This window comes from Mesoplodon mirus, assembly GCF_964341445.2.
Source record: "Mesoplodon mirus genome assembly, chromosome: 14".
Taxonomy (NCBI): domain Eukaryota; kingdom Metazoa; phylum Chordata; class Mammalia; order Artiodactyla; family Ziphiidae; genus Mesoplodon; species Mesoplodon mirus.
Window position 1 is genome coordinate 84,039,509 of NC_138990.1, and position 16,517 is coordinate 84,056,025.

The following is a 16,517-nucleotide window of genomic DNA, read 5'->3' on the forward strand; positions in this document are numbered from 1 at the left end:
TCTTTCATCAAAGCTTGAATAATTCAACAAATATCTTAGTATTTACCACGTACAAGGCACCATGAAGAATACTAACATAAACATACCCTCTAAATGCTTTATCCCAGCTTCTTAATATTAAATGTGATCATTTTCTGTAAAGCGAATACAATGCTTCTAAAAAGGAAACAAAACCGTATACAACTTAGAATTTTCCAGTGCAAGTCACCTTCTTTAATTATGACAGCTTACCTTACCCATTATCTTCCGCCCATTCATAGCAGCTAGTGCTGCAGCTGCATGACGATGCTCATAAAACTCCACAAAACAATATGGATCATTTCCAGCTGTCTGTTGAAGAAGAAACACAAAAGCCAATTTTAAGTTTTATACTCCCAATACCTTCAAACTATACAAAGTTTTATACATCTCAGTATCAGGCCATGGAGAACGAAGGGTCTTTTCTGCAAGTAAATGTTTCGATAAGGCAGTAAACACTAAAAAATGAACTATTTTTATAGAAAGCTATCTTCTTCAACAGCTTATGCTATATTACTATATATAATTTAATCTTTTATTAATGACTAAGTGTTCTAATTAACCTTCTTAAACCTGTTACTAAAATGTAAGTAAACAGGCTCTGAAAACTGAAGAGGTTCTCTGGTAAGTAAAGTTTTAGAATAGGTTTTAGAATGTGGACTCTCTGACATCAAAATTTTTGCCTGCTTAGAAATCTTTTAAAAATAAAAATTCTCGGGAATTCCCTGGCAGTCCAATGGTTAGGACTCAGCGCTTCCACTGCAGGGGGCACAGGTTCAATCCCTGGTCAGGGAACTAAGATCCTACGAGCCGCGGTGCGGCCAAAAAAGAAAAAAGAAACCTCTCTCCTCTTTTCTACTGGTGTTCCAAGTAGTTGAGGTCTGATGACAGGTGAAGCCTGGATGTTTTCTTATAAATTAAAGAAGCAGAAAAAACACCCAATATTTTACACCTATCAGTACAAAATACCAAATGACTTTTTAATTCTTTCCATAATCTCCTAAGCAGAACTGTTAAAATAAGAAACTAATTCAAAAGACTAGAATGATAACAGAAGAAAGAAATATGCCATTTTGTTTCAAGCACAATTAACAGTTAAAAAAAGTCACTGGCAATGATTTTAAAGAATTTTAGAGCAAGGAGGCAACCACAAAATTGATGGCATTGAAACTATCCATTATTTTATTTTAAAAACATTAGAGAATATAAAAATGTTTTTAAAATTGTATAATCAAACTAATACTATATTTAATGCGAATTCTATTACCAAGATCAATGTTGACAGGCATCAGAATGTGGTTAGAAAAGTGGCTTACACCTAAGAGTAAGACAAGTAAATAAGAATGTTCATTTTACTTAATTTGTACCCAGAAAAAAAAAAACAACTACTTTTTAGATTAAAAAAAAATTCTAAGCATATACATTATCAGCCTTTATACTCTAGGGGGTATAAAATTCCTAAATATGAACATCAGTGCATCAGTGTGGACAGATGGGAATTTAGACTTTAATAATAATAAAATAATGATAAGGAGGAGGAGAAGGAATAGTTAATCTAAGCCTTTGAGTGACCAAAATCCAAAATTTATACAAAGTGGCAGAGGTAACCTAGCTAGCCTTTTCTGTAGGTCCAGCAGTCATTAACATTTTGCCTAGTGATCTTTAACAGGCAAATATCTAGAAAGACAAAGAGAGAACAGCAGCCTACAGACCTATGGAAAGAAGAGATCAATCTGGGTTTACATCCTTGCTTTGCCCCATTTCTGTATATATTAAATAGGAAGGGCTTCCCTGGTGGCGCAGTGGTTAAGAATCTGCCTGCCAACGCAGGGGACACTTCGAGCCCCGGTCCGGGAAGATCCCACATGCCGCGGAGCAACTAAGCCCGTACGCCACAACTACTGAGCCTGCGCTCTAGAGCCCATGAGCCACAACTACTGAAGCCCGTGAGCCTAGAGCCCATGCTCTGCAACAAGAGAAGCCACCACAATGAGAAGCCTGCACACCGCAACGAAGAGTAGCCCCCACTTGCCTCAACTAGAGAAAGCCGTGCATAGCAACAAAGAACCAAAGAAGCCAAAAGTAAATAAATAAAATTTTAAAAAATAATAAAAAAGGAATAACATCTGCTTTGTAATGTTTCTATTGAGCATTTGTGATAAGGCATCAGCATTAAAATAACAGGCAGTAGGCATTCCATAAATGCTATCACTAAGATAAGGAAGGAGCCCCAGATGAAAGATTGGTTTTAAATTCTCCATCATAGTCCCCTATCTCTCCCTCTTATCTTTCTCTAAGGGTACAGAAATCTTTCCTTCTTTATCCAAAGGCATACAGATATTAAATGTGATAAGAAAACACTTTAGAAGAGTGTAAAGGACAAAAAACATCTGTTGAATCCATCTATATTATTTGTAGGTGACCCTACCACATTAGGAGAAAGTTTTTTTTTTTTTTAGTTTTTGGCTGCACCCCGCGCCAGATGAGATCTTAATTCCCTGACCAGGGATCGAACCGGCATTGGAAGGCAGAGTCTTAACCACTGGACCACTGGGGAAATCCCAGGAGAAAGGTTTGACATTTTAAAATCCGAGACAACAAACCAAAGCCAACTGGCTAAATAATTATTTTTTAAAATACCAAGTAAAAAAAAGTTAAACTGAAATACAATAGAAGAGAAAGTAGTAGATACAGACACATATATGATTTTCTTTCCTGGAGAAAAGAAAACCAAAAGTTTAAAGGTAGGCGAGACCAGGGATAAAAGGATTTCTCTTTAGCACTGTTTTTCTCATCAAAAGAATTTTAAGGTGCCTTTTATAAATTTATTTAGTTTGGGCTGCCTTTGGTCTTTGCTGTGCACGGGCTTTCTCTAGTTGTGGCGAGCGGGGACTACTCTTTGTTGCTGTGCACAGGCTTCTCATTGCAGTGGCTTCTCCTGTTGCGGAGCACAGGCTCTAGGCGTGCGGGCTTCAGTAGTTGTGGCATGCAGGCTCTAGAGCGCAGGCTCAGTAGTTGTGGCGCATGGGCTTAGCTGCTCCACTGCATGTGGGATCTTCCCGGACCAAGGCTCGAACCCGTGTCCCCTGAGTTGGCAGGCGGATTCCCAACCACTGAACCACCAGGGAAGCCCCAAGGTGCCTTTTAACACACATTATGACTCAGGATTAATACCAATTAGATGAGTGAATTCTGTTTTTTCTATACATTAAGGTCTGATGGATGGGCATTGCCACAATACAAGAAAAACATGAATCATGACCTTTAAAATTAAGTTAAAAACACTTTCACAGTATCAAAGTCTATTATTTTTTTTACCCAATTTCCCATTTTAATTGTAATAACTGAATTTCTAGTTTAGCCAATCAACTGATACCACATATAAAACAAACAATTCTGATGCCTCAATACACTTTAAAACAAGAGCCCACATATAGTTGTCATCTGCTTTAGACATGATTAGTACCATTCTCTTCTTTCTTTACTTACTAAAACAAACTTCGTGGCCAAAACGGATTCATTACAAATTTACTAAAACCCCTATGAATTTAGACTGTGTAAACCAATTTAAGAGTTCCTGGAAGTAACGGATTTAAATAATGTATCATGGACAACCTCAAAGAAAAGAAAAAAAAGAAAGTTAACTAAATAAAATACCCTTACATCCATAATCATTTTGCAGTTTTTACAAGGTCCAATCTGGCTAAAGAGCTGGAGAATTAAAGCTTCTGTCACATCTCGGGAAAGGTTACCGACATATCTGAAACACAAAGAAAAACAATTCATCATTTTAAATTTGCTTCTTTTGCATCAGTTCCTAAAGCTGATTACTGGAGAGTGAATATGGGGAATAGGTAGACCTTTGGGATCTACTATTTGGGAACTTTTTAAAAGTTTGTGAAAACTTCAAAATCTCTTTCAAAACATATGGAAGATATGTTACTTGCAAATATATTAATGAGACACTGTTAGTAGAGGGGAAGCTAGTGTGTGTGTGTTTTTATTCAAGGTTGTACAAATAAAACCTGTTGCTTGTTTCTAAGTTTCTAGGCTTACCTTAGGAAGATATGCCCAAAATCTCTCAAATGAATCATTAAATATGTAGAACATTTTATACAATCAATCCTGGAAAGCTTTGCAACTATTTCTACTTCTACAGTATTACTGAGAACATTAAATTTTCTTCAATTTTTAATTCACATGATTTCCCTAAAACTGTCCAACTTAGGTATACTTTGGCTTACACAGTAAACATATTTTTGAAAAATCATGGATAAATCACTTATCAGGTGTTGTACATGCTCACAAAAGAATCGGAAACCTTTCAATGAGAAACCTTCCACTGATCAGTGATAGTAGAAAGGGAGTAGAAAGAGTCTAGGAGAGACTTTTAACAGATAATATGAAGTGGTGACTAACAAACTTAATTAGTGTAAATAATGTATTATAAGACCACATGACTGGGATGATTCTTACTTTTTCTGGGGGAAGGGGAATGATCCTTATTTAAAGGGTTTATAAATAAATTTTCAAAATGGGATTTTAAAATGATATTACCTCCAGACATGTTAGAGTTAGAGGTTTATTACTTCTGAAATCAGAGAACGTTGTCTCCCAACAACTGTAGTTTCTCATTCTTCTGCTAAGAATCCTTCAGGGAATGTGATGAAAGGTATGGACTCTCTCCCCAGAAAAATAAACATCTATACATGCCAGAAAGTGTGGATTCAATTCCTTCCCTCAATTTACCCATTCAACAGAATATTGAATGCTTACTGTGAAGGCACAGGTATAGGTTAAAATGGCAAAGGGAGAAGTGCTGAATCTTAAGGAACAATGAACAATTCCTTATAGAAAAATGCTAGTCAATAAATGTAGACAGAGAGCATTAAATTAGCAATGTGTAAGCCCGACTGAAAAATTGACTCAGGCATGAACCATTAATGGATATAAAACTATTAGGTGAAAGGTTGGTAAGAAAATGGATATTTGCAGGGTGCCTAAGTTATCACTAGATCACTTAACAATTGCAAAGGGAAAACCCACCTTAAAAGTGAGAGCTTTTGGCCACTTTGACCCAGTGTTCAAACTTTAAATCATTTTATGGATAAACAATGAGACATTGTATGTACAATATGAATTATATAATATCATCTATGAAGTATTCAAATCAGAAAGATCTAATTGAATCTAGCTAAGCTTAAATTTAGATCTAAGTTTACAGGATATTGGGCATATAAAACAATTACACAAATCCAGAAGTGGGATATTATATAAGGCGACTTATTTGATTATCTTCAAAAGATTATTGTCCTAAAAAAAAGTAAAAAGAGGGGAAGACTGTGTTTGATTAAGAGGGACTTAAAAGACACTGACAACCTAATACAATGAATAATCCTTGACTGAATTCTAGATTAGGGTTGGGGGGGCAATAGCTGTTTCTTACAGAATTCTAACTAATAAATGTAGAAGAAATGAGAGAGATCACCATTAAAATACCTTAGTAATAATCGCTACTGACAAGAATTCTTTGATACACCTCCCTCTCTGAAGTGAAGCTTAATTTCCCTCTCCTTGAGGGTCGGCTACTCTTAGTGACTCAATTCTAACTGACAGAGTATGTCGAGAAAAACAGTAGTCACTGTACAGTGGAGAAACAGTACCCTTCAAAAGTGCCACAGTAATGAAAGATATCTCCTTACATATTACAGGATAGAGACATGACAACTGAACACAATGTGGTATCTTGGATTAGATCCTGGAATAGAAAAAGGACATTAGTGGCGTGGGGAAATGGTAATAAAACTTGTAGTTAACAGTACTGTACCCATGTTAATTTCTTAGTTGTGATAACTATATCATGGTTATATAAGTAAGATGTTAACATTAAGAGAAGCTGGGTGAAGGTCAAATGAGAACTCTGTACTATCTCTGCAACTCTTCTGTATCTATTCTTACCTGACTCTTGTGCCTATAAGAAATCCTAAGGATTGCGTATGTCTAAATGAAAAAAATGGCTCTTCTGAAAATTTAATTCTAACATCTGCTTTGCTAAAGGTAGATAATCTAGTGACAAGCTGAACAGTATTTAGGGAACCCGGAGTCTATCATTTACTCTTTGCAAGACTTTAAGCTTTTCTCAGAAATATTTTCTAAGTGATGTACGTAGTTTGAAGATAGCTAATAATAATAATAAAACATACTTTAAAAAGCACTAAGGGGCCTCCCTGGTGGCGCAGTGGTTGAGAGTCCGCCTGCCGATGCAGGGGATACGGGTTCGTGCCCCGGTCTGGGAGGATCCCATATGCCGCGGAGCGGCTGGGCCCGTGAGCCATGGCCGCTGGGCCTGCGCGTCCGGAGCCTGTGCTCCGCAACGGGAGAGGCCACAACAGTGAGAGGCCCGCATACCGCAAAAAGAAAAAAAAAAAAAAAAAAGCACTAAGGTCTGTATTGCCTTTATATTTGTTTATTTAATGTGGTCTGCTGTATACTATATGTTCCAGGAGGCTTTATCAATTAACTCTACACACAGCTGTTTAGAGAAAGTCTCTTCAGAGGAAGTTACACAACAACTTGCTCTCAACCTTCCACACCATTACAATAAACTACAAGTAACATATATACTTGTAGTTCATTCCCATTTTTATATAAAAATGTTTCTTTAGTTGTCCCATACTTTGTCACATACTATTCTGTTTCTGAAGTGAAAGGATTTCCTCTTAACAGCATGGATTTAAGTTACCTGTGTAACAGATTTTTTTTCTTTTAGGCTGCCAAATATCTTCCTGCTTTTAGAGAAATCCTCACCCTGTGGCAAAGCCTGACTCCTCTTCAGAAGATGAAAAGGCTAAATATGGTTATATAGTCTCCCTTGCATGTGATCTGGGCTAGCTCAATTACACATACCAGTCCTGAACACAGAAGACAAAGACAGGCGTGAAAGAAGCAGAGGCTGAAGAGAATCCACTTTGGTGGCAAACAGCCCCATGCCTAGTGAAAGTGGGAGCTGTAGTATCAGGTCCTCAGTAGGTGTAGCAGTAGTATCCTTTCTGGGATGATCTGTGGCTTGATTAGGACTGTAGGCCTGACAGTTAGCTGTCTCTCTTTCCTGAACATTTTCTAAGCCAGGTTCCATAACCTTCCTGCAAATTCTGGGAGTGTCCAATATCTTTTTAAACAAATTCCTTTTATGCCTGAATGCTTTGCAGCTTGCGTTTAAGAAAATTCTGAGTGATACAAAAATTGATACTGGAGCAGTTGTAAGCCAAGATTCTCTGTCACAATGTCAACTGGACTATTAAACAATAATGTAAATTTCTTACATTTATGTAGTTTTAATTTTTCAAGATGCTTTTTATTCAAGAGCATTAAAATATCCCTTCTGTGTGTTCCATGAACTTTTTGTTAACAGCACAGACTGAAGTATCCCATGTTGATATTTATTATATCACCTCTGAGATCATGTACCAATCTTGTGCAGAACTGGAAAGTAAACATCCTCCTTGGGCAACTGGATAAAATATGAGTATAAACTGTGTATTAGTTAACAATGCTGACTCAATGTAGTCTCCTTAATATGAAAATTATATTGCCGTTACACAAGAGAATGCCCCTATTCTTAGATGTATTTAGCTCCTAAGTGTCATGATGTCTTCTCAAATGGTTCAGCAAATTTGGCTAACTATTAGCAATTGGTAAAGCCACATGAAAGTTATCTAAGTCTACAACGTACTATTTTTGCTATTTTCCATAGGTTTTAAATTTTTCAAAATAAAAAGCTTCCTGAGGGACTTCCTTGGTGGTCCAGTGGGTAAGACTCCATGTTCCCAGTGCAGGAGCCCCGGGTTCGATCCCTGGTCGAGGAACTAGATCCCACGTGCATCCACAGCTAAGAAATCTACATGCTACAACAAAGATCCCATGTACAGTAAAAATAAAAAATAAATAAATCTAAAAAAAAAAAAAAAAAAAAAAAAAGCTTCCTGAGAAAATTCAATGGAAAAAGTCATCAATGCTAGTGAAAACTTGACAGTTCTGGGATAGGATTTCATGTCAATTTAATATATATTTTTAAAGCTGATACTAAGTTCAAACATTTATAACATCGGAATCCAAAACATTTTAAATATTCATTTTGATTAGTACAGCTCTAGAAAATGTAAGCTACAAAGAAAAATTTACAAGGCAGAATGCTGTATTGGGTTTGTTATGAGCCACAATCAATGTATAAAAATGCAGACTTTGATATGAGGCCTCTGAAAATCTGAGTGAAAAACATGAATACGTTTTAATCTAATGATAAATTTCGTTGAGTAGAGATTTTTAGTTTCATTCATACTATATCTCTACTATCTAGAACCCTGCCTGGAATATTTAAGTGCTCTATAAATATTTGTCAAAGAGGTAACTGTACTCTCTCAGAATTACTTCTGAACATTTGCAATTTGCTAGGGAATTAACCCATTTTGCCTGAGTCACTCTAGTTCAGGGGGAAAAGGTGTATGTCTCCTACTAATTATGAAATTATGACAAGAGTATATTATACATCACAGGGAATACAGTCAATATTTTATAAAATAACTATAAATGGAGTATAACCTTTAAGAATTGTGAATCACTATACTGTACACCTGTAACTTATATAATATTGTACATCAACTATATTCAATTAAAAAAAAGAAATTATGTATGACAGTAAATGCTTGCTGTACATAATACAAATACTATATACCAGCATCATAACCTTACTATTATTTAACAACTGTCTGCTCTTCACAAAGGACACTCTGTTGCGTGATAGCTGAAACCCTCTTATTTTATCAGCTAGCACCTACTTCACTTGGAGATCAGACCACATGCAGCCAGCCATCTCTTGGTACTCCCAGGGGATTGGTTCCTGGACCTGCCCCCTCCCATGGTTACCAAAACCCATGGATGCTCAGGTTTCTTACAACTGGCCCACCATATCTGAGGGTTCCACTTCAGTGGATACAGAGGGCCAACTGTACATAAACCAGTCTGAACAAAAGTATCTAACACTACCCATGTTAGTGTTAGATATCCATGTTAGAGATATCCATGCTCTCAGGACAGTTCTCGTTTTAAACTATATTTTACAACAAACTAACATTCTAGATGGCTGATAATTGCGTTTGCAAATTAAAGTTATTGCTGACTTCACTCTCACATTCAACAGCTAAACCACTGGCAATTCCCATAGCTCTGTTTTCAAAACATTTCCAGAATCAAACCACTTCTCACAATACGGTTGACCCTTGAACAACATGGGTTTGAACTGCGTGGATCCACTTATACACATGGAATTTTTTCACTAAATATGTACTACATGATTCACGGTTGGTTGAATCCACAGAAGCAGAGGTCTGACTGTAAAAGTTATACATGGATTTTTGACGGCTTGAGGGCTGGAGCTCCTAATCCTTGCATTGTCCAAGGGTCAACTGTATATTTCCAGAGTACTGATGACAAGAAATTGCATACTGGCAGTCTCTAACAAGGCACTGCTGAACACTCATTTGTGGCAAAGGAAGGCACTTCCTCTGAGCCATTCAGGTACACAGGCAATACTGAAATCAGACGGTATCTTACCCTCAAGAATGAGTAAAATCTTGATTCACTGCTTGAAACTGTACCAGTTTTTAAAACAAATTTATTGATCACTTACCATGGACCAGACATTGCTAAGAACATATTAAAAGCCTCTGACTCCCAAGGTTATTCAAACAAACATTTTATATTAAAAATAAAAACACTGCTGGGAAAAATGAGGGATGAGCACCTACTCATATTTAATCAAGATTGGTCTGACTGGAAGAATGGGAGTTTTGGTTGAGAAAGGCAGAAGCGAGGGAGGGGCTAATAGGAAATGTTAAAGCATGGACTACTTTGGGGAAAAGATTCTTGGATGGGGTGTTCTAGTAAAGCATACAAGGCAAAATTAGTCATAAATGTAAGTGTCAAGAGTTGAGGACAGTAGAGTTGCAGGATGATGAACAAAAGGGTATATGACTTGGGATGAGTTACTTTAATTCTAAGCTTAGCTTTTCCTCAGCTGTAAAATGGATCCATTTACTGCAGAATTCTGATGAGGATTACACAAGCTCATAAAGCACTTAACAGAGAACACATGGCAAACGATAAGTATTCAATAAATAAATAATAAATAAATAATAAATTTAAAAAAAAAACTTCATTAATTCTCCTGCAATGGTTGGTCCCCTGTCCCCAAGCTAGTACTGCTTACTTTTGTAGACTGGCCTAGGAAAGCTTAAGTTGTCTTCATTATTTGATATTCCCAAATCAACGTACTAAAAAGGTTAAGTTCTCAGATTATTTTTGGCAGTTTCTGAAATTAAAAATTTCAAAATAAGAATCTTTAAGACATTATAAAAGATGAGCAGTTCTTAATCCAATATGCTGCTGGCTATCATACGTCTAGCGAAGAGGCAAGAGGGAAAAAAGGTTTCCATAGACTCTATGGGGCTTATGATTTTTTAGGGAGTATTCATCTACAGATACAATCTTGCAAAAGACCAAAGTCATGCGTTAATTGCTGCATCCTATTAAAAAGACACATAATGTAACAGATTATGAGATAAACTATCAAAAAAGTTTACCTATTCATTAAGAAAACAAGTGTAACTATATCTCTCATATAGATTACAAAACGGAAACTATTTTGTTGGCGAAAAAAATAATTGATTACGTTGTACTTCATAACAACTGCGATATCCAGAGAGTTGCAAAATGAAAGCTGAGTGTATTTTTATTGCCTTGAGTTCTCAAACTGCCAGTATTCTAAGAATAAAAACAAAAAAGCTACGTCAAAAACTCATCGGGCTTTTTCTTCTTTTCGAGAAAAGCAACAAAGGCACGATCACCTCAGCGGATAATATTTCGAAAAAAACAAAGGAGAGGGGGCGGGGAGAGCAACACGACAAAGAAAAGATCCCAAACTAAGATCACTTAACACTAAGTCTAAAAATTCTCAGAGGTGACTAAATATGTTAAGGTACTTATCAATTGTTGCTTCATTAAAAACTCCCCGCTCCTTCAACGACATGTCAATCAGAAAAGTAGCAAGCGACGATAAAAATGCATCATATCCACTTCCCCTCCGTTGATATATACCTCCGGGGGAGAGTTCCATTTTTAAAAAGCAGTTTCAAGATCCTTAAGGGGTCCGACTTGGGGCTTTTTGATCGGGGGAGGGGGTGCCACAGAAGGAAAGCCACAGAGAAGTTCAAGAAAAAACATTTGGCTTTTTTCCAGTTGGCAACTGCGAGAATAAAGTTTAAGTCCCTGAAAATCAGTGTAAGCATTTTCAAGACAAAAATTCTTATCAACGGAAGTCAATGAAAGGAAGAGTTTCTAGAGAAAATCAAAGTAAAATGAAAGGGAGACGGCTGTAAAAATCAAAAGAGGTTAATCGAGAAGCGGGGGAGGGGGAGGGGGGAGAGAAGAAGAGCTTAGAACAAAAAGGCTAGCCGAGTTCTAAAAACAGGTTTGAATGAAAATCTTTTCTCCACGCCTAAGACCACAGAGGGCCCGGGACGAAGCCAAACGCCACGCTGTTGGGTAGTTACGGTGCAGGGACTAATTTAGAGGGCTGAGCCCCGTCTCCGTCCATCTCGTCTCCTCACAGCCCGGGTCTCGGTCCCTAGGCATCCCGGTGAGCGCTAGGGAGAGGAACCATGATATCGCGGCGTCCGCGGGGAACAATAGGCTGGGGAGCGGCGCAGAGCCGAAGCTTTGCTCCGGGACCAACACCATCCCGCCCCCCTCATCGCTGCCCCAGACTCACAGAGTCTTAGGCATTTCGTCCTCCATGGCTGCTGCTGTCGCGGCGGCGCCTCCGGGTCCAGCTCTCTACCCTTTACTACCTCACAAATCTTTTGAGCTGCTATGTCTGTGAAATAGCTAGGTTTCTCGGCCGACCGGAGGTTACTCCGCCCCCTGCTTCGGCGGCAATTACACTAAACCACCCGGCCCAGAGCGAACAATGAAGCCCCAACACAAGATGGCGGCGAGCCGGGAGCCCTGGAGCAGCCAGCGAAGTGACCCGGGCCGCGCAGGCGCAGGAGAATCTTGCACTTTCAACCTCCTGGCCGCCAGGCTGCACCTCAGTCCTTATATTCACTCGTTGCGCAGCCGCTCTTCCAGCGACGCTCGGGGATGTCTCAGACTGCGCAGGCGTAAAGGTTAACTAGTTCATGACTTGAGTAAACTTTTTTGAATTCCACTCCAGATTCGAATGTGTCAACAGTAATTTACAGTGAAATATAGATCTTCATGGAAATGAAAAATTGTGTTTCCAGAAGAAGAAAGATTATAAAAGTTATTTAAGGCAAGGGATAAAAGCTGGATGCGCCGCCCGGGAATCGAACCCGGGTCGCAAGAATGGGAATCTTGCATGATACCACTACACCAGCGGCGCTTACGGTATATTGCATTGCTGAAATGCCTTAGGATTACGTACAAGCAAACGTTTATTCCCGGAAGACTTGTTTATTTATTTAAAAATAAAAGTTTATTGAGAGTCCATATAATCTGTTACTTTTCATATAAGAAATGATTTCTTTTCTCTTATTCCGATACAGTTGAATGGATGTTCCTGCTTTTTCTGTACGGAAAAAATCTCATTAAAAAAAATTTTTTTTTAACTTAAAAGAGTTTCAAGGGACTTCCCTGGAGGTGCAGTGGCGGGACTCGGCGCTTCCACTGCAGGGGGCTTGGGTTCCATCCCTGATCAGGGAAATAAAACCCGCAAGCCACACAGCGCGGCCAAAAAACAAAAAGTTTCATTAAGACTTTGTCTTCTTCATATATACACTACCAAATGTAAAACCGATAGCTAGTGGGAAGCAGCCGAATAAGCACAGGGAGATCAGCTCGGTGCTTTGTGACCACCTAGAGGGGTGGGATAGGGAAGGTGGGAGGGAGGGAGACGCAAGAGGGAAGAGATATGGGGATATATGTATAGCTGATTCACTTTATTATAAAGCAGAAAGTAACACACCATTGTAAAGCAATTATACTCCAATAAAGATGTTAAAAAAAAAAAGAATTTGTCTTCTTGGTATTAACCAAATTTTTGAGAGCCTGGAATGTATTTCTAGATCTTAGCGGAATTTTTCTTTATATTTGAATTTCCTTGGTATATTTAATGTATACTGGAAAATATTTAAGAAATAGTTATTTAATGCAAATAGGTCCCAAGAATTCTAAAACCAACTGACTCAGAATATATACAAATTTCAGCCCTCTTCCAGGGAAGCAGAAAAATTAGGGCTCTGAAATGTACTTCAGTATACTCATTATGTATTTTGTATTGCATTTTATAAGTTATGTAAAAGTTTTTAAACATTGAGAAATGTACATGCCCCAAAATGTGGTGTTTTCTTTGGATTAGTTCCTTTAGACTTCGATACTTTTGGATAACCATTTTTAGAATTGTCTTTAGAATCTGGTGCACATTCTTGGGATTTTATTCAAAGATATCAAATATTAGTCTTTTGGGGATGAATAAGACAAATGTTAATAGTGGATAATATTTTTAAACAACTTTTTGAGATGTAATTCACATAACATACATTTCTTCCATTTAAAATGTACAGTTTGGGAGTTCCCTGGTTGCCTAATGGTTAGAATTCTGGGCTTTCATTACCACAGCCTGGGTTCAACCCCTGGTCACGGAATTGAAATCCCCCAAGCTGGCAGCCAAAAAGAAAAAAAAAAAAAAAAAAGGAAAAAAATGTATAAAGATAGAATGTACAGTTCAGTGTTTTTTTTAGTGTAATCAGAGAGATGTGCAACCATCTCTATAATCAATGTTAGAACATTTTCACCGCCGAAAAAATGAAACCCTTACCAATTAGAAGTCACTTCCTATTCCCCATTCCACCCACCGCCACAGCCCACTAATCTTCTGTCTCTATAGATTTGTCTATTCTGGACATTATATTGTCCACGAAAAATTTGATTAATAGTCAATCTAAGAAAGAAATAGAGAATTTTATTTGAGCCAACCTGAGGATTATAGCCTGGGAGACAATCTTTCAGAAATCTCTGAGGACTTTTCTGTCCATTAGAAGTTAATGCACAGGGCCTCCCGAGGCTGCTGGCAGTCAGGTGAGCTCTGGTCTGTCTGCTCTGCGGCAGGGAGGCCGCCGGATCAGCGAACCAAACCAATGTTGGGTGTGGAGGTGGTGCCTCAGCGTTCTCTGGGAAACGAGCAATGGGAATTTGCACTGGTCTCCTCTAAGCCATCACCTCATCTTTAACCTGGCTCAGGATGGGATCAAACTATCAGAGACTTAAGGTGATCGAAATGTATGACTTGACTAAAGTAAAGTTAAAATATTGTCGTGTGCATTTCAATTTTCAAGCCATAGCTCCCACCATTGAGCAGACTGACCAGTCTTTCGATGCAACCCATCCTGGAGTGTACAACTCCACTGAGCAGCTCTTCCACCTCAACTTCACAGGACTGTCTTTCTCTTTTCAGCTAGATTCATGGACCAAGGCTCCCAAGTACGAACCCAGTTTTGCCCATGGTCTAGCTTCTCTCCAGACAACCCATGAAGCAATTGTGAAACGAATGCACTTCTACAGTGGAAACAGCCTACAGGATACCAAGGTTCCCATGATGCCTCTGAACTGTTTCCTGGGCAATGTGTGTGCTGAGAGTATAGATGTTCTTTGAGATGGAACTGGACCCTCAGGTTTATGACTTTGCTTACTTGCCACAGGTTGCGGACCCAGCGTATTAGCAGATGCCAAGATGTGGGTATTTGAATTCTTAGTGTTTTTTGGCAGTTCCTGCCAAGATGTTCTTAGCATGCTTAGCTCTCCACACAAGGTCTTCTACAAGTCAGAAGACAAAATGAAGATTCATTCTCCTTCTCCTGATAAGCAAGTTCCATCCAAGTGCAATGACTACTTTTTTAACTACTTCACTCTTGGAGTGGACATCCTCTTTGACGCGAATACACTCAAAGTGAAGAACTTTGTCCTACACACCAATTACCCTGGACATTATAATTTTAACATTTATCACCACTGTGAGTTCAAGAGCCCACTAACTGTAAAGAGAGAAAATGCAGATGGTCAGACAGAAACATGAATGACCTACAGCAAGGGGGGCAACATCCAAGAGCTTCTGGGCCATCCTGTGGAGAAGGCTGTTGCCCTGCACAGGTCCTCCTCCCCAGGCAACACCAACCCATTTGGCTCCACATTCTGCTTTGGTCTTCAGCGGATGATCTTTGAGGTCATGCAGAACAACCACATTGCCTCGGTGATCATTTATGGCCCTCCCAGGCCTGGTGCACACCTGAGGGCCACGGAGCTCCGCTAGGATCCTCACCACCCATGCCCCTCTGCCCCATGGAACTGTGTATCGCCTCCTATTCAGCAGGCCACCCTGTGGGTTTTCTTGGACACCTTGTCAGTGTGAAGGGCTGTCGTGATATTTTGAGCTGGAGCTCAGGCTGGGTGCTCTGCCATGGAGTGAGGGGCCCAGATATTCCTCTGTCCATTCTCAGCCTGCTGGTGCCAACAGGGGACACAGACTGCAAAGAGAAGCACAAACTCTGAGCCTTGATTCCTGGACCCAGGAGCTCTTGGCTAACATGTAAGGGGAGAGTGTTCTGTCTCCCCTGACCCACACACATTGGGAAAACTTGGGGCTCTTTCTGTGGCTGAGGACCCAGGCGCCCAGGAAAAGGACAAGGTCCTGCCTTTGGCCCCACATTGCCACATGACCCTTAAGGCAAGCAGGTAGCATGTCCATAGTACTTGGTTGCAACTTTTGTACTATATCCATTTTAGTTACTGGATGAGCTGGCTGTGGTCAAGGTGGCCCACCTGCCCGTCCCTGTTTCTTTCATGCATGCACTCCCTGCAAGGCCCAGTAGGCACACCCAACTGGTTGAAACACAACTTTCTCCCATCAAGGTACGTGCCCAGGCCTGCTTCCCACCTCTCTTGGAGCCAGGCTCCAAGGCTGCCTGTTCCCCTACTCTGCCCCAACCTGGCTGGCAGGGCTGCATGTTTCCATCCTGTTTGCCTCTTTTATTTAATGTCAGAGCTGTAGCCAGAGACAACTTCCTTCTTTTTTGTGTTTCAGCATTCTGCTCTGCACTGTGGGCTTGACTCCCCTTCCCCGACTCTGGGCAGTGTCCGCTGGCCAGGCCCATTCATAGCTCAAGTCCTCTGGGGCTCAAGGAGGGCTGGGCTGCTCAGTCTCTTTGTGGAATTTGCTAAGGAAAGTAGTATATGTGCTTTAAAAATATTAATCCTTTTGAAAAGAATTGAGAAAAGAAATGTATAATTTTATTCCATCTTTAATTATTTTCATTTAGCAACTTGTGATACATAGATGACAATTTTGTGAGTTTTTCAAATGTGTGTACAGATTTTTGTAAGTACAGCTCTTTTGTAATTAATTCATGTACAGCCTCATCCTGTATAGTTTA

At 39.3% G+C, this 16,517-nt stretch overlaps 1 protein-coding gene and 1 pseudogene across 9 annotated transcripts in view; one reads left to right on the forward strand and one right to left on the reverse strand.

Annotated features, from left to right (window-relative positions):
- The window catches only part of TIA1 (TIA1 cytotoxic granule associated RNA binding protein), a gene marked incomplete at its 3' end in the record, with an annotated part of 59,409 nt that extends 47,264 nt beyond the window's left edge, over nucleotides 1-12,145 (reverse strand). For 2 of the 8 annotated variants that reach the window (XM_082642712.1, XM_082642709.1), the window contains exons 1-3: nucleotides 11,843-12,141; nucleotides 3,682-3,778; nucleotides 232-330 (exon numbers count right to left, since the gene is read on the reverse strand). In XM_082642712.1, coding sequence (XP_082498838.1) covers nucleotides 232-330; nucleotides 3,682-3,778; nucleotides 11,843-11,868 — 222 coding nt within the window. In that variant the 5' untranslated portion in view covers nucleotides 11,869-12,141. Of the gene's footprint in view, nucleotides 1-231; nucleotides 331-3,681; nucleotides 3,779-5,720; nucleotides 5,777-11,842 lie in introns of those variants that run through there. The other 6 variants (XM_082642708.1, XM_082642706.1, XM_082642711.1 and 3 more) reach the window with 5 other exon arrangements.
- A 2,083-nt stretch (nucleotides 12,146-14,228) lies between these two features.
- On the forward strand, nucleotides 14,229-15,397 carry LOC309815525 (phagosome assembly factor 1-like; annotated as a pseudogene). The gene has a single exon. The product of its transcript is annotated as a phagosome assembly factor 1-like (transcript).
- Nucleotides 15,398-16,517: the final 1,120 nt, after the last annotated feature.